The sequence below is a fragment of the Engystomops pustulosus genome, chromosome 2 (assembly GCF_040894005.1).
Source record: "Engystomops pustulosus chromosome 2, aEngPut4.maternal, whole genome shotgun sequence".
Taxonomy (NCBI): domain Eukaryota; kingdom Metazoa; phylum Chordata; class Amphibia; order Anura; family Leptodactylidae; genus Engystomops; species Engystomops pustulosus.
This window is the reverse complement of record NC_092412.1, coordinates 99,797,149-99,816,505: the sequence shown is the minus strand read 5'-3', so window position 1 is coordinate 99,816,505 and position 19,357 is coordinate 99,797,149. Positions and strand designations below refer to the sequence as shown.

At 37.6% G+C, this 19,357-nt stretch overlaps 2 protein-coding genes across 3 annotated transcripts in view; one reads left to right on the top strand and one right to left on the bottom strand.

Moving 5' to 3' along the window:
- The window catches only part of GABRA5 (gamma-aminobutyric acid type A receptor subunit alpha5), a 122,890-nt gene that overhangs the window by 58,533 nt on the left and 45,000 nt on the right, over positions 1-19,357 (top strand). For both annotated transcript variants that reach the window (XM_072135696.1, XM_072135695.1), the window contains exons 6-7: positions 1,475-1,557; positions 16,389-16,532. In XM_072135696.1, the coding sequence (XP_071991797.1) occupies positions 1,475-1,557; positions 16,389-16,532 (227 nt within the window). The remainder of the gene's footprint in view (positions 1-1,474; positions 1,558-16,388; positions 16,533-19,357) is intronic.
- Positions 1-19,357, bottom strand: part of GABRB3 (gamma-aminobutyric acid type A receptor subunit beta3) — a 210,762-nt gene that overhangs the window by 184,355 nt on the left and 7,050 nt on the right. The window lies entirely within an intron of this gene.

The window sequence follows — 19,357 nt, the reverse complement described above, 5'->3', positions numbered from 1 at the left end:
TCTGGCACACCCTGTATGTACTGATCATGCTTAAATCGCGTACACCAGGTTTTCTTGGTGCGCTCAGTTTAACAGGCATGTGCCACATTTCTGTTGAGTCACTATAATAAATGTGGCGCATGGTTTGACTCTTCACCAAAATGCCCCAAACGATTCTGAATTTTTTGGTATGGCAGACACAGAGCGCAGAACACTTAAAGAGGACCTGTCTTCCTGGAAAACCCACCCACCAAATGTGCCCACCATAATCCTTCCCCCAGCCCCTTTCTCCTTCTCATTTTTTTTTTAATTTATGTGCAGTAAATTGATTTAAACCAATCCGTCCTCTTACCAAATAAGAGGTCGGATCATGTATCTGGTGTGCTGGCAACCGACGGTATTCATAAGGGGACACACCCTCAGCACGCCACTGCCAGCGGGGACTTGTAGGAGAAGCCTGCAGCATCGCATCGCTGCCAGCTCTCCACAACGCTGTAAATAAGCCTGGCGCGGCCACAGCTGCTGACAGTGCGGCGCGGCAGGCCGGCAATGTGAGTTAGCCAGGTTGGCGGGGGTGTGCTGGGGGTGTGTCGGCCGGACCCCTAATGAATACCGCCGACTGCCAGCACACCAGATACAGGATCTGACCACTTATTTGGTAAGAGGTCGGATCGGTTTAAATCAATTTGCTGCACAACATTTTTTTTAAAAAAATGGCTAGGGAGAAAGGGGCTGGGGGGAGGATTATTGGGGCACATGTGGTGGGTGGGTTTTCCAGGGTGATAGGTCCTCTTTAATAATTATATCTGCAAATACTTTGCATGTTCTTTTCGAAGAAAAATACAAAACTGGGTCAAACACTTTAATATATGTGGCCATTGCATTTAGTTTTAGGTACACAGAGTAGAATAACCCAAATTATATTAGGAATGTCTTAAATATTAAAAGTTCTTATTGACTTAATTGCCTTGCGATTTTCCATTAGTAACATATGAATTGAAGAACGCAATAGAAATATATCTGGTCTTGACTATTTTGCCTTTGGTGCCCCTGTTGGAAAATTGCTGGTCCCGTCTGTTCTAAAGAAAAGTCAGGAGAAATGCATTTCATTCTCAGCATATAAATATGCTAGCAGTGAGACATTTGGCTCAATGATAAGAGAGCTGTCCTTTGAGGAATTGTGCCATGGGAAGAAAGGCTGTACTTTACATGAAGAGATAGACAGATTGGAGTATCTCATGTTAATGCAATTTGACAGCATTGGGACTTTACAGGTAAAATCTGCCACAACTGCTTTTTTCTGTCTGTATAAAAACCTTAAATATTTTGAGCGATAATAATATACTATTGCACAGTTTAGCTAGTCCCCAGGTTTCATATACCAGTGTCACAGCTGTCATGTCTAAGCAAATGTACAATGATTGCATGCCCAGTGGCAAGATTTTGTGTAATTTTGTTTATTTTCTTTTATACCGTTTTCTAATAATTTGGACAGACTGACAATTTCAGCAGAATGCCCCATGCAGCTAGAAGACTTTCCTATGGATGCTCACGCATGCCCTCTGAAGTTTGGAAGCTGTAAGTTGTATTTAAATATTTTTCTCAATAGTTACACCTTTCTCTTAAATGTGTGTTGGTTTCGGGCAGGTATCAGTTCCATTTTTGGATGAGGCAATAAATTGTACATAATTATAATTAATGACCTCTTGATGCATTATAGCAAACTTGTACCATTAAAGCTGTCAGTGGCATTTCAATCTTGGAGAGTGGGCACTGCTATCTTAGATAGGATCATTGTCTCTATGATGTCATAAGTGGAAGATGACCCATCACTATGAAAGCCTGAAATCTCTGTAAGATTCCATGGACTGTGACCGACCATTACAGATCACAAGCAGATCTGCCATATAAGAGAGGTCAGACCACCAAGGGTTCAAGTACCCTTGGTTCAAGTAACAAAAGCTATATAAATACTACCAACCCAAAGAATACTTTAGAGTTGTCATTTGAAGTGTGCAGTGAAAGCCTTAAAAATAGTATCCACAAAAATATGGCGCACATGCGTTTTTCCTTAAATTTTTATTGCATTTGTGATTTGTTTTAGTAGTTTCCCAGTACATGGCATGGAATATGAAATTCCATCACTTATTCTTTGCACACAGACAAATTGGACTGGTCCTTATGAGTTTAATATTATTTGCCTTGAACTACACCAAAATGCTGACCCATTGTCATCAATCAATCATTTCCAATATATTTTTTATTTCTGAATTTTACGTTCATTATATAGGGACCATATTATTTAAAAACATCCAGGGCTGTCATGAGGGCCCCTTTGAATGTGTTCTATAATAAAAAATAAAAATTTACTTAGTTCCCAGAGAACACTGCACCAACAGGAACCTCTTCATCAAGGTTTTTGGCCCTGGCTACTGTATGAGAATGCTCAAAGTCGACATTGTGACAGAGAGGACTTTGTGACATCATTATTCTGTAGAGGTTTCTCTGCTGTGCAGCTCTCCTACGCTATGATATCTGTGTCTTTAAGATGCAGATACTATTGATTCTATTTTTGCCAGTACATACCTACACATAGCCTTTAAGGCTCCCCCATCCATAACTGTTGGAGGCACATTACTGCTTTATGTATTAGCTATTAGAAAATCATGACACATTGGGGCACATGTATCATAGTTTGGTCTATCTGAGGTGAATTTTAGAGACTTTTGGCAGCTAGTTTTTGCACCTTATGTATGAACCTGTCTTTTTACTTGTGATACTTGTTCAGTTTTTCCTATCCTGGCAGGCGCAAATTTTGGCTTCTTTTTGAGACTTTTTGTTGCAAATGTCTCAAATCCCCATGGGCACAAGCCATGTGAATGGGTTATATACAGGAGTGGACACTACTGTTAATTTGGGATTTAACATGTTTCATTTTTAATGCATTTTGAAACTAATTACAACAGCTGAGGAGAGTTGATTTTCCTAATAACATTACTGTTAACATTTGAAATTACAAAACGCATAGTAATCACAATGTTAACACAACATTAACAGTAATGAAATAAGGCAAATCACCTCTCCCTTAAGAATTTTGACAAAAGAGGTTACTGTGCAAAATGTCGAACATTTAAAGCATGCACCCGAAAAGTTGCAAAAATAAGCAAAGAAAGTGATACATAAGTGAAAAGTCGCACGGAACATCTGGGAAACTAAGATACATAAGACAAACTGCGCAAGGTGCAGAGCAAGGCGTACTTGAAAAACGACAGTTGAAAAGTTGCAAATATGACAAAAGTTGCAAAAATGAGACAATTTGACTAGCAGAAATAATGATACATGTCCCCCATTAAGTCTTAAAGGAGAATAAATTGAGAGGGGCTAGTAGAAATATACATCATAGATACATCTACCTCACCACATCAGAGGCCACTCTATTGCCAGATATGGTCATTTGATTGATCTACAATCTATACTTGCATTTGTTGATGGTTAACTTATATATCTTAGCTTTATTATAACTAGGAGGTATCTATTACTAAATTGATTGAAGATTAAAGATCCTACAATGAAAAATACAATGCCGCCAGTAGTAATGATGGAACTGGACCATAAGCAAACAGACCACATAATACTCTCTGTAAGAGTATAAGATATAGATATCACATGTCAAAAGCATTGAATATCAGTGCTAGTTACAAATCATATTTTGGCCATACCATACAGTATTTTAAGAACTATGCAAATATGTTTTCCATGATAAGGCAAGGAAAACAATGCCTCTTTTTACTACCTTGAAAGGCAGCCCCCTTGACACCAAGCATGACCTACAAGAAGCCTCATACATGACTTGGGATTGAAACCAAACCTGTCTATTCCAGAAGAAACATATTCCCAACATAACTTTTTAAACTATCTTCATCGATATTGATGGATGTATATAAACTGTAATCAATATGATTGCTGTAGATACAAATACTTCAAGAAAAACTTCTTATGCCTCCTTCTGTTATATATGTTATGCCAGTCATGGAATTTATTGTTGAATGGTTCAAAGACGGGGGCAGGCACTTATTGTACAGAACACATTTGTAGGGTCTCATTTATAAAACACAAAAGATGTGCTGATTTTTCACTGTTATTTTTGCTATGTCTGTACTTTGTTGCTACCCCCACATCAAGACACGGTATGGTTATGATAAAAGCATGCTATTGATCGTACAAAAATGTTAAATGATATCTTTTATCAGCTTTTATTTTATTTTATGGTACACAGCAGATTCCATTAGGGGCACATAAAACTGCACAGTATCAAAACACTGTGTAAGCACAAGCTTTTCAGATTGATTATTAGCTATTTCATATCTACTGTAAGTTTCTATTTAAGTCTAAAGTTATTTTCAGAAATATGTTGGTTGCCATTAGGAACACACAGCGGTATTTCTATACTTTGACTGCCAGACATGTTACCTAAAAGCTTAGCTCTAACACTTTTTACTTCTCTTTCTATTAATAGTTGGCACTCAGTATATCAGAAAGTTATTTGAATCACTGTTTCATTCTATTCCCAGATTCACCAAGGCTAGACAATACCATGGGAAAATCTATCCACAAATATGTATTCGTTTTCACAGTTTTTCTACCTCACCTATTGTGCATAAAATCATTAGTACAGTGCAACAAACATAATGTTATCTCTGGTCATTATACCATTTGTATTCTGCAATTTTAGCAGTCTGCCCCACTGCAGGCTTCATCCCACATGCTCAATCCCTTCTAAAATCATGTGGCATTCACTACACATGTAAAGGGAAGGAGTATCTAATAGGAATCTCCAGACCCATTTGGATTTATAGAGTTCAGGCCAAACCTTGAACAAAAGTACCTGAATACAAATCCACCATTAACAACTGCAATCCGCGCTTGCACAAATAATGGGAATCAGCCTTCAAATGCTATTGACAAAGCTGTTGAAGGGTGGAGACAAACCCTGCCATTGACTATACATGTACAGGAAAGGAATGGCACACGATGAAGCAGCACTCCAAGATAAAGAAAAACAGGTTTTATTCCACCATCAAATAGCAACCTTTCACCTTTTCCATAAAGGCATTATCAAGCATATCATGTGACTAGTCAGCTGACTTATATAGTGAGAGGTGATTAGCAACATGTGAACATCATTGTGACATCATAGGTACATACAAAACATTGAAATGTCTATATCTCATTATATCAGTGTAAGTGTATATCACAAACATCATAATAGGAATGTTACATCTTGATATAAAAGCGTGCTCCAAAGCTTAAATCCATAACAGAGATAGTGTGGCACGTGTTGCCATGGTTCCCTGTAAACATAACTCCGTGACGTCCAGTCGGGGGGACACCCCGATCGTGAGTGTCAAATCAAAAAGTCCCATCTGGATAGTGATACATAAAAGGAATGTATATAGAGAAGTACACAAAGCATGCAGACACTAGTGGTTACCTCCGATCTCTGAGGCAGCGGAGAATCGCTACACATACTGGCGTCCACTACAGGAGAGTATGTGTAGTGATTCCCTGCTGCCTCAGAGATCAAAGGTAACCGCTAGTGTCTGCACGCTTTGTGTACTTCTCTATATACATTCCTTTTTGATTGGACACTCACGATTGGGGTGTCCCCCCGACTGGACGTCACGGAGTTATGTTTACAGGGAACCATGGCAACACGTGCCACACTATCTCTGTTATGGATTTAAGTTTTGGAGCACGCTTTTATATCAAGATGTAACATTCCTATTATGATGTTTTTCATATACACTACACTGATATTATGAGATATAAACATTTCGATGGTTTTTATGTATCTATGATGTCACAATGATGTTCACATGTTGCTAATCACCTCTCACTGTATAAGTCAGCTGACTAGTCACATGATATGCTTGATAATGCCTTTATGGAAAAAGTGAAACGTTGCTATTTGATGGTGGAATAAAACCCGTTTTTCTTTATCTTTGAGTTCTGCTTCTTCGTGTGCCATTAGTTGAGCGAGGTTTTTGTCAGAACCCCTACGAAGACCTGCACCCACCAAGCCTTCAGTCACGGTGCTCCTCTATACTGCTTTGTTTTCAATTTGTACAGGAAAGGAGTAACTAATAGGGATGAGCGGATCCATTTGGGTTTCTTAATTCAGCAGAACAAAGGGGGACATATATATTAGTTTTTTTTTTCCTTTGGTGTATTATTGGGACTTTTGGAAGGTGTTTATTGCGCCTTATTTATGATCATGTCTTTTTTTTCTTGCGATACATGTTTAGTTTTCCCTATTCTGGCAGGTGCAACTTTTGGCTTCTTTTTAGACTTTTTGTTGCAAATTTCTCAAATTCACATGGACACAAACCATGTAAGAGGGTTATATACAGGAGTGTACACAAGTCATGTGAGGGGGTTATATGCAGGAGAGGAAACAAGCCATGTGAGGGGGTTATATACAGGAGAGAACACAAGCCACGTGAGGGGTTATATACAGGAGTGTACACAAGCCATGTGAGGGGGTTATATGCTGTCAGCATTGCATTTACAAAATGCATATGTTAACATGATGTTAACACCCATGTTAACATAGTGTTCATACACGTATATGTTAACAAAGTGTTTTGTAAACACCCTGTTGATAGCAAAGTAATTAGGCAAATCTGCATTTCTCAAATGTTGTGATGTGTTTGAAAATGCATGTGTTAAACAAATAAAGATACATGTCCCCCATTGAGTTTGGATCGAGTGTACAAACCCACTGGTAACATCTGTGACCAGCCTCCAGCAGAATTGGGGCATGCATGCCATCATTTTAGCTTGGGTCCATGCTCCCCATATCATCATTTGGGAGCAAGGATCCTATGGAAAATGGCAGCTAGCGTTGATCAAAGGGGTTACAGGTGCATGTTTGAAGCCCATGAGCCCTCTTCAAACAACATTAAATCAAGGGGAAAAGCTGGTTCGTGGGCTGCTGAGCAGCCAAAACGTCAAATCTGAGCTCAAACTTCCGGGATCGGAGACTCTAACATTGCAGGTTTGATTCTGCTCAACCCTTGTATCTAACACTCTGTCTATAATCCTCAAACAGCAGCAGAATCAAACAGACATAATACAAAAGTATTGAGAAGTATTAATATGAAAAGAAAAAAAAAACATAGGTTCAGATACTGTGGAAACTTGTAGTGTTTGAATAGGATTCATTGGTACTACAACATGTATAAACCCACCTTTAATTACCCCAAATCTTGTTTACTGTATATGTGTTTGTGTATTATCATTTAGGTATAATAGCTGATTTCTCATATAAACTATAAGTAGTAGAGATCATTGTTAAGTTTATTGCTGTTTACTCATTCACTCTTGTGGCCCATAAATAAGTCAAAGCCTTGGCCCACTGGAGGATGATACTCTGGTGGTGAAATCTAACCTTGGAAACTGACTATTTACACATTTTGTCTCCTAAGCTTTATGCAAAGGATCATTGACACCATTTAAAACCCAAACCTAAATTCTAGGGTATTAATTTGCTTGTGTAAATGATGTAAACTAGGAAATCAGAAAAACTTTTGGCCAATGTTTACACATGACTCACAGGACATCATGGTTCATCATAGTTCATGATACATGAGAAATCATATACCATAATCAATCATCAATAAAAAAAATAGTGTAAACTATTGAATTTGTATTTTTGGATTTTAAATCAGTAAAAGGTTAATGAATAAAAATGTTTTTGGATGTTAAAAGATATTGAAACAGTTTTCTCAAATGTTGCAGACTAATTTATAAACTATTACTGTACTCAAAATAATGGTAGTGAATTTGTGTTGTTTAATTACACAATTCCAACCATTTGTATTGGTTCATCCATTTGTATTAACAAATTTAATATGTTAATGCTTATGAATGAAAGATAGGATTGTTGAGACTCTTTGGTCTCCATAACATCCATCCTTTAAATCTTTAAATGCCCTCGTATTTTAGATAGAAGTTGTCTGTCATCCTAACTACAGAAGGTTATTTTAAGCACAATGTCAAGAACTATGACAGCAAATTGAGAGACATGCTGTACATAACCTAAAGTATCTCTGCCCCAACAAACTGTTTCACACCAATGGTTTTAATATAAAATATACTCTGCGGGGGTGACATCTCATTGGGTTTTAGAACACATCTAGCCAGGGTGAAATAGCCCTGAGCAGACTAGCTTTTAAGCTTACACCATTCTGTAACATGATCATTTCAATGCTTCAATAATCCAGCTTTGATGTTACTGCATGATTGTAAGCAATCTGTACACTTTAGCATTTCCCAATCTGATAAACCCGGAGTGTGACTGAATAATAATTCACATGAATACTACATTACATAATGCTGTACATAATCCCTTCCTGCCATATGTGATTTTATAAAAATTGGGAAATACAACTAAAAGTGAAATGACCAAATCAAACAGCCATTTATACAGACACTTCCAGAGGCATGATAAAAATAGAAGTGATTGAGAAAGATCTGAGACATGTTGTTATTTTTAACATTTCAAAAGCTTAAATCAAAAATAAATTTACATTCAAAAATTCCCATTGTGTCTAGACATCATGACAGCTCTGACCTTTCAAAGCATGGTCTCCACATTAAAGTTATTCAGCATCACTTTTGTTTAGTAATTTTCGCTATGGCAGGGGACTACTTTTTGTTTTGGACATGCATCAGTGAAGCCTTTATATCCCACTAGGTTCCCAAATGTTTTATCTTGAACCACCTTTAGAGTTACTAAAGACTGCATACTGTGAATAACCTTCAGGGCCCTACATTTTTGAGGATACTTACACCTTGTCATCTAGCAGTCATACTTTTGCCTCTTTCAATCACCCCAGATCCTTACATGTTGACATGCATTATTTTTATGGTGTATTGCAATTTTTTCCCTTCCAGACCTGCCATCTGTGAAAACGGCACTAGGAGCTGCTTACTAAATTAAGCATTTCCTAGTGCTATAATAGAAGCAGAAGTGTTACACTGATAGCATTATCGGAGCCCTCCGATAATGCTAGCAGACAGTGGTGTGATGTACACTTGAAAAGCCTGACCGCTTTGAGAGTGGGGCGGGATTAGGGCGGGGACTGACGCATGACACTTGGCAGTCATCGCAAGCTTATGGAGTGGGGCGGTCCGGGGAAGAGGCAGCCCACTCATGAATACGCCAGACCGCTTTGAGAGAGGTCCGCCATTTCTAGTGTACATTGTGGCAGTGTCTGCTACCATTATAGGAGGTTTCGGATAAAGCTAGCAGTGTAACACTGCTGGGACTGTTGTAGTACTAGGAGCTGCTTACTTAGTGCCATTTTTACAGGTGACAGGTCCTCTCTAAGCTGTTTCAATATGAAGGACAATTAGTAACATTCCCTATTTTAAATCCCAACAATTCCACACAATCCCTTTAACAAATACATTTCTGGTAGATATATGTGATTGGTGCCTATGGTGCCTATGGTAGATATCATAACAAGATTAAAATATGTAACCATAAAGACACATATGTCCGTTCAAGGGCTGAAAAAACACAGGGGCTGAAAAAAACAAACTCTAGTTATGTGTTACTTTACTTCATATTGTGAACTCATCTTGCTAAGTTGCAAACCATGGAAAGGCATGAAACATAGCTATAGACACAAAATGGAAGGGATTTATTTTGTTTGTTTTAAACAGTTATCAAAGAGCTATCAAAACAGATTCAAAGGAGTCATTGGGGCACGTTTACTAAGGGCTTTGTGTCTGTTTTCTGCCGGACTTTGCATGTCCTTTAAGGTGTAAGCTGCTTGCACAGTTATTTGAGAAGTGTCTGCGCCCCTGTAGTGTAAATTAGGGGGCGTTCTGGCACTCATTCAGACCGTGCTCTGGATTTAACATGCAAAATCTCTCACCCTATCTTAAAGTTAGAGCACAAAAAAGTTGGTGAACTCTTTTGGGTCAGTGCAGGTAAGCGCCAGATTCATGATTTCTTGCACACCTTTTTAATGAATCTGTCGCACCCAGCATTATACACGGGCAGAGCACTTTTAGTGCAGTTTCCCACATTCTTAGTTAATGTCCCCCAATATTCCATATCTATCCATTACAAGTGTCAGATATGCCTACATTTTCTGTCTAGCCTGTTACTGTTCCAAATAAATCATTATTTTATCTCCACCATCAGAAGGCGGAACATATGGTGATATAAGATGATGGTGCCCCAGCACCTTGGCACCAGCCGAATATTATAGGACTAGCTTCCTGATAACTGCTAGTGGACAGCTGCTACACGCTGCATTGGAGGGGCTCTTCTAGCCTGTGCCTGAATGGGCCTACGCCTATTTTAGGGCTTGTTTGATAGAAATTACCCACATGCACTGATAAATGTGCCCCAAAGAGATGGATTTTGTTAAGGTAGTAAAAAGTCCTCTTTAAATGGTTGATGGATATTTAGCATTCTGCATCTTTAATGCTAACAACATACGCAGAGGGTGGTTCTTTATGGGTTAATCAGCTTGCCAAACTGTTTAAATATGATGCCTAATGTATATCTACAGGCACTGAGCTTGTCATAAAGTTACTTTATTCCCTCGACAAACGTCTGATATTGCTAGGTAAATTGCAGCAAATCATACATTTTAATGTAATTCTGCTCATGGATCATTTGAATCCACAAGAGGAAGAGCAGCTTTCAATGCAGTTTTCTCCTATGTCTATATAGCGGGACACATATATAATGAATGTATATGAACTATTTCCATTCAAAGAGGTATCTTAGTAAATTGTCTGAAATTGGAAGAAATAATGGATAAAGCTTGTCACCAAAAACTTATGTGTAAGTTTGCTAAACTTATAACCAGCAATTTAAACACATCTTCTATTTTAGCTGTGACCTTGAGCAGCATATGTTCACATATTGCAGTGTTCATGCATCACTTCTGAAGGCTGCTACAACTGGTGTGAATCTTACAAACTATTCTTGAAGAATAACTTGCATCTATGCCACTGTTTAAACTATAACTCATCAAAGTTACATCCTCTTACTATTTATTATCAACATTGTAAGATTTCTATGGTAAGTGGATTTCATTGTCAGTGGATATTTTTATTATACACTATATATTGTATAGAAGCTAAGGACATTAGGGCATGATTTAAAAACCACCTATGCTAAAATTTGGTTCGAATTTCTGATTTCTGATTAAATTGATATATTTTGTCTTATAATATATGAACTCATGGGAACATACTAAAGAAACATATATAGGGGTCATTTATCTTTTTTTCCCTTGCCGTCGGTGTTTTTGTGCCTTTTTGTTGCGTAATGTCTGTTTTGCGCCTATTTTGCACTTTTTGGAATGTCACGCCTCAATTCGCTGTGTGTTGTTGGACCCTATTTGTCATTACATTGTGCCTCTTTACAGATGTTTGCGCCCAATTTATTATAATTTTGTGACTATATAGGCGCAAATAATTGCACAATAACATGCCAGTGCTGACCATGCTTAGGAAAGGTAATGGTATGATTTGAGTAACAAATTATGCCATTTTAAATATTTGCGCCTCATAAGGCACAAAAAAACCCTGCTTTTGACAAAGAGCCAAAACGACAAATGGAGTCCAAAAATAGACTTACAACAGGCGCAAAAAGAAGGGGAAAATAAGATAAATGACCCCCATTCACAGATGCCACGGGGAGAAATTTATCCTGGTTTTCACAGCAGTTTTAAGGTGCACCTTGCCTCTATACCACCTCCACATAGAATTTACCCATGTGCAGATTTGTGCACCAGATCCTATTCGGCACATCATGCAACCGGGTGGAGTATCAAATCTGGGATAAAGTTTCCTTTAAATATGCACAATAATTATCAAATAATTGCCCAGTTGAACACAACATTTCAGTGGATGTCTGACTATAAAAAAAATGTCATAATTTTCTTAAAACACAATAAAATCTCTAATGGATCCAATTTAATATAATATTGTGACATGGAGGTGAAGCCTCTGAAAGGGAACAAAACCCTTGGGTCGACGAAGACAATTTCTTAATAGAGCTTCACAAAATCACATCTCTATAGAGTAAACTACATTGTATAAAATCTTTTCATATAGTCACTCGATGCTCAGATGGAAATCTAATTTAAAGAATATACAAAAAATTGTACCATAGATACAATTGAGTATAGTCTTACCTTCAGTATATCTATAGTTTGTTCCAGCAAAACAACTAAAATAATTATAATCTTCAAAATTCCTCATAAGGGTTTCATTATTTTCACAATTCAATGAGGCTTGGACAATGATGCTACGCATATTGTAATAAACAGTGATTTATGATGTTGCTGCAAATAAAGTGGTCATTTTCTAGAGAAAAGTGCATTATAAAAGGGAAATATGGTAATCCTGAAATGCCATTTTAATGACATCTGGCTCAATAAGGACATCAACATTTTTACACACCAATGGTTCTAGTGAGATTTTTATGACACAGATGAAGAAAGAAGAAACAAGCATATTAAAACACATATTAAAACTATAAATGTTTTGTCAGAGTTCAACACTCTATAAAAGTATATAATGCTAACTAGTAATAAATGAGGTGTTTAAGGTATCTTTAATGGGGGTTTCTCAAATTTAATTCCCCTAGAGATGTTAACACAATCAAGGTAATTTTTAACCCTTTCCTTAACAATTTTACTCATTTTATTGCTGTTTTAGCTCCTATTGCTCAGTGATGGTCAGTGTAAGATTCCAGGGTGTGGGCGGGGATTCTTTAAGCAGACACATTATGATCCATCTAGATCTGTGACCTGACAATGTGTTTAGATTGTCAGGGTACAGGTTTATATACAATTTCATCTGGCTTCTGAACATTGCACCACTATTTGACACATAGAGAGAGATGAGACGGATCAGAGATGAGATGATGAGACTCATTAGATGCCTATTGCACACAATGACAGTCAGCTCTCCTACATCTCTGCTATTCCACAACACACTTGGTCTCCTGTGCCTTTCTCCCCCCATAAAGAACTTATATGTCTGTAGCTTGTAGTTCTCCTCATGCTGCTGCCAGCAGGAACTCAGTGGGGGAGATTTATACAGAATTCTGTCATAGGTTTCACTAAAAACTGTCTGCATCAAATTTATAAAGGGTTTTAGATGGCTATCTCACAGATATCCAAGATGGCCGCCACCCGACCCGAAGTCAGAAGTTACAGGGTTGTGTCTAGGGGCAACTGAAATTGTGTACACCAGGACTGATAGAGACAGGTTGGACTTAATCTGTGAAATGCTGTATTTTTAAAAGTGAATTAGAAATGTATTATTTAGTTATCCTGAGTACATTTAAGAAACTTGTCTTAGTGGGAATACTCCTTTAAGGTGTTTGGCTTGCATGTCTTCTTAGTGCACCTCTGCTTAAATAATGTTAAAAAAAATTGTGGCCTAAACAATGAAGGGGTAGCACAACCTAATAATACAATTGAGCTGGTACACTAATAAATATCAACAAACCAACAAGAAAACAGGATGCACCAAAAATGCTTATCTATCGCAATCAAATATTAATTTTTATTTAAATCCAAACAGAGAAGCAATAAGACATACATTTAAAATCATTTAAAACATGTAATACACATGAAAAAACAACTGGAGACCCTGGTGTGGGTCCACACGGTATGACCACCTGCAAGGAGCACTCAGTGGTGCACAAATATTCCTCCCACACAATATACAGTCAAATGCTGTGAATAAACAAGCATGTGTGTCCAAGAAAAGGTCCAGTTTATCAACAGTTATATATGCCAGCATGCAACATGTCAGTACAAAAATCTGTTTGATTGATACCATAAAATAAATACTCTCTAATAGTAAGTATGGTTCTAAAGTGCAAATGCAAAGCCATCAACCTGCAAAAAGTTAAAGGAGAGTATACCAAAGCTAAAGTGCTGGTTACCCATTAGGGCACTGGCAAGCAGGCATACAGGTGGAGGGAAAGAGCAGGGGTATGAGGCATCCTGTTTTCTTGTTGGTTTGTTAAAAAAAACGGTGGCAAAATTTTGGTGCATTTGAATCATTTTTGGGATAGGTCCTTTTCCACATGAAGCCACATCCCTTTCTAAGGGCACACCTTAAGTTTATGCTAGTTTGACAATAGTCTAAAAATATAAACCCTTTATAAATGTTTTGCATTTGGCACATTTTGTCACCAATCATAGAATCATAGTATATATGGCTGGAAAAAGACAATACATGAAACCCCTCCCCTAGAGGTCTGGCCTCTTGATGTTTTCGTCAAGTCAGCTGCTCTGGCGTACAATTCTACATCAGGCTGTGCCTGGCATAGACTTGAAGTATCACTTGTGACTTTTCAGGTTTGAATGGTTGTTGGCTGTAGCATGTGTGCTGATTTGTGGCAGGATCACACTGATTCCGACTGTAACTCCCTTTATGCCACCTCCACCACAATTGATAGCATTCTGACTTACAATTTTTCAAGAAGATGACATACAGTGTTAGGTAGCAGTCCCAGGGATCTGTATTACTTTTATGTGACTGAGAAAATGGATTTTTATTCCAGGTTGTATCTGAACTTAAGTTTAATTTTCACAGTACTGCTGCTACTAACACATATTATTACGCAAATAATGTATTCTATATATACATATATATACGTGTATGGATCTCTCATATCTCAGTTTTTTCTCCCATAAAATGTCCACACACGTCCTCTATAAGCTGGGTCATGCTGTCCTTACTTACAGTATGTAATGTTTGTACTAAAAACTGATTTTTTTTTCCAAAAAATCTAATTAGTGGGTTATTTTTTGTATCTGCGCTCAGCATTTTCTGAAGATTTACACTTATACACATTTCAGCATTTTCTATCTAATCCCATTCAAGTCATTTAAGTGGCAGTTAAGAGCATTTTATAAGAGTATTTGAAGAGCTTCAAGCATGAGACCTTCAAATGTGATAAGGAAGCATCTTTGTTGATGTAGGCTGGCATACGTTAAACCTTTTCATCCGTAATCCTGAATAGATATATAGTTCCATTATACACAAGAAGGGTACTTTATCATTAACAGTATTATGAGTGTGTTTCTGCTGTTTCTAATTGTATTATCTCTTCTGCCTCAGCGAACCCTTACTAAACAGATGCTTATCAAGAATGTATCTGTACTATTGCAGTATAGATTTCTATTGAGAATTCCGTGTGATTCATCTTGGACAGAAGAATAGATTTTTAAAGATTTGTACATTTGGGAAATGTCTGCCCATCTCGTTCCTTGTTTCCTGGGTAGAATCTACTAATTACAGAGCTAATCTCTCTGATTGGATTTGGCAATTATGTTAATTGCTTACCGCAACATTTGGTAGCTGTCACTTTGCAAGCATGTTAGATCTCTTTCTCTTCTATGCTAGGCTCACATTAAATGGTGTCAAAATTGGGTCAATCAATACAAAATATAGCAGAGGTGCAATTTCAAGGGGAACAGCCATTGAAAACAGCTCAGGGTACTTTGATTGTCGTATTTTAAGATGTGCTGACTAAACTAATGGGATTAGTTGTGCAGATAACATGATATTTAACAAGAGTGAAAGAAATCAGATTATAACATTGTCCCCGGATAGAAAGAACTTTAGAGGGTCACTATTTCATGTTACAGAGTAGTACTCTATTCATATATCCCTTTATCCTTTACAGTTAACATTATGCATTCATGAAAATGTTTCTAACATCAATATCAAATATTTTACTGAAATTATAGAGCTGAAATTGTAATAATGCATAAATAAACATATTAAAGATAAAGCGCAGCCTAAATGGACGATGTGGACTTTTCTGCTTCCAGTCTTGTAATTGCAGCTTCTTTGCTCCACATCAAAGATATAAGAAATGTTATTCACTTGCTTATTCCTTTCTGCTAATCCTCTGCTCTTGACCCCTATAACAATGCTTACTGTCATGTGGCCTTGTACTCAGCACTGTCCTGACAGCTAGAATGTGATGATCCTTGATGAAGATGAGGAATGTAGTTATACAAAGAACATATAATAATACTAGACTTAGCGGGGGAAAGATACCATATTATTTGAATTACTATAGGAACACTGGAATAATAATGTTATGGCAATCAGGGATGAATAAAGCATAGCAAAAATCATTCTTTTTCTTAGATGTACCATGAAGGTATTTTATATAATTTTTCTGTATCCGTATAATACCTGCTTGGCATGTGGTTTCCTATTATGTATAATACAATAATAACAATGTTGTTATTATTGGACCTTGAAAAATGTATGCAGCTATTTTTTATTTTCTTGTAAGCATAAATATTTTTTCATCAATATTCTTTTTTTTAAAGATGCATACCCTAATTCTGAATTGAGGTATGAATGGACCAACGTGACCCACAAATCTGTGGTGGTGGCAGAAGACGGCTCTCGTTTAAATCAATACCATTTGATTGGTCAAACTGTTGGAACTGAAAATATCAGTACAAGCACAGGTAATGTAATATTTACACAAGTATGATTTGTCTCAAATTATTTCTGGTGCAGAGGTGGTGTGCATCATGGTTTTAGTGATTTACTCAGAGGCTCAAAGATGCCATTTGGTAACATATAAAAGGGGTATTCTTATTTCCGTAAATTAATATTATTGTTTGTGTAATAAAAAGTTATGCAATTTTCCAATATATTTTCTGTACCAATTATTCACTGTTTTCTAGATCTCTGCTTGCTGTCATTCTATAGAAAACTTCTATGTTTACCCCTAGTGGACAGAAATCTGATCCTTGTCACACAGGCACATGGCTCATTAGTACCACAGAGAATAATCAGAGCTGTGTGTTACAATAAACTGTGCAATTGTGTGACCATGGTCAGATTTCTGTCCACTGCATATAAACAATGAAGATTTCTATAGAAGGGCAGCAAGCAGAGATCTACACCATGAGGAATTGATACAGAAAGTGTATTGGAAAATTGTAGAACTATTCATTCAAACAATACAATTATTTAGCAGAAATTGGAATACCCCTTTAAGAACGTAAGATTTTAACGAAATATACATTTCTTAATTTTAAAAACTGACAAAATATAATTCACAAGTGTCTAAAAAACTTTTGCTGATTTTAATACATGCCTTAAAACACATGTTGACATAGGGGCATATTTATCAGGACCTGACGTGATGCAGAGGCCCTAAAATAAACGCAATTGCTAGCTTATTGTTAGCACTTGCGATAATTTCCCAGAAATCCGCCACCTTCACGACATTAAGGCGTGAAGGTGGGCCAGCGCGGGGTGTTACTGCGCACTTGCTGCCCTCGGCGATTTTTCATATGAGAAAAGTCGCCGGCTGCGTTTTTTTCTACACCAAGTCCTGCCTGGCATAGGATAAACGCTTTGCAGCCTCCTGCCCTGATACATCAAGAGGTGGAAGCCTCTTGATGTATCCCGCTGCGTATATGCAGAGGTGGGGCTGTCATACGCTGGCACAAGAGAGCCAGCATATGATAAATATGCCCCATACAACCATATTCAAAAATGAGGATTGCATGCTTATGCTGAATGACATTGGTACATAGGTGCTGTGTTTCCTGCTGTACAGCTTTTTATAGTCTATGAGTGATCTGTAAGAAAAGGATTTGACTAGGACATGCTCTAATTATTGAATTGCCCACTGGCAGCACACTTCGATAAAATATATCTGTAAGCACCGTTCCATTAAAAGATATTGCATTTAGCGCAGCCATGCACCATCCATACAAGAAAAGGATGGCCCAGCACATGGGCCAATTTTCACAATTGTGTGCATCTGCATTTACTACTGGCTTTTGGCTTTGGTACCTAGAGACCCCTTCCCACCCAGCATTTGCTTAGTTAGCTGAAGGGATAAAGTGTTAGGTGGGTGTGTTCATGTTTCTAACCTATCAGTAGCCACTTCCTTGCTATGGCAAAATACATAAAAATCTTAGATTCAAACTAATGAGCTTAAAACACAGAAATAAAATAAAAATATTGAAAGGAAATGTGTGGCCATCAACTATGTTTAGTTATTTGCAGCCATCACTGAGACTTTTTTGCTATAATTATGTTTCTGTCGCTTTCTCATTGCTGCAACTGATAACAATTCCATGTTTCCCAAAAATAAGACCCCCCAAAAAATAAGACATAGTTTCATGCTTAGAAATATAAGGCCTACCCTGAAAATAAGACCTGTAATTAGGCACGCTATACATTAGCATTAAAAGATCATTTAGATACTGCAAGAGGTTGTGACATGGGTGCAGAATTCATGGAATGAAATCACTGACAGTTGCGTTGCAAATGCTACCAGCAGCTACTGGGACAAGAAGGGCTCATTTAAGGAAAGTGTTGTTGCTTGAGACCAATGGGGCCAATGATTCTAGAAGAAATGGATTCACAAGAAATTCAGCATGAAATTCAGGTTTTGGAGAATTATGATGAGGTTCCGGAAGATTATGATACAACAGTGTTAAATATTGGGATGGTAAATGTACGGTACCATAGATTGTTGTACATGGAAATAGAGTCACAAGAAATTCATGATGGAATTCATGATGGAGTTTGGCTGGTTATGCAGATGTTTCTGATGACATGACTAACGTTTGTTAATAAATATCGATTTCATAGTTCAACAATAAATTAGAATTCTTGTACATCAAAAAATAAGACATACCCTTAACATAAGACCTAGCGTGTCCTTAGGAGCAAAAATTTATTTAAGACACTGGGGCATATTTACTTACCCGGCTGCTTGAGTTCACAAGGTCCAGAGTGTCCGCCGATCAGGCAATCTGGCGTGATTCACTAAGATTGTGCGCCGGATATCCTGCATGTGTCGCTCCCCCACTCAGGTCCACCGGAGTTCACCATCTTCCTCCCGGTGCAAGTAAGTACAATTTTGAAGTTAAATCCCGCGGATTGTCCGAATCTGTCGGATTGTCCAATGGCCTGCCCCCCAATTTGTGTCGCATGAAAGATGGTGCGTTTCCGCCAAAATCCGATCGCGTGCGCCCCTTTTAAATCCCTGTCTAAGCGACGCAAAACGGAAATCGTTGGGATGTCCGATGAAAATGTGGTCCATGGGGCCCTTAGTAAATGAGCCCTACTGTCTTATTTTAGGGGAAACAGGGTACATATGGAGTTTTCTTTATGTAGTTTTCTGATATTTAAGTTATCCTTGGCTTGAGCTCTAAATTTTCTGGACACTAAAAATCATTACCAATGGAAAAAAACATAAGATTACTGAGTGAGATACACAGGGAAAAGCCAGCAACCCAGAGCTCCAGAGTGTGAATGACAA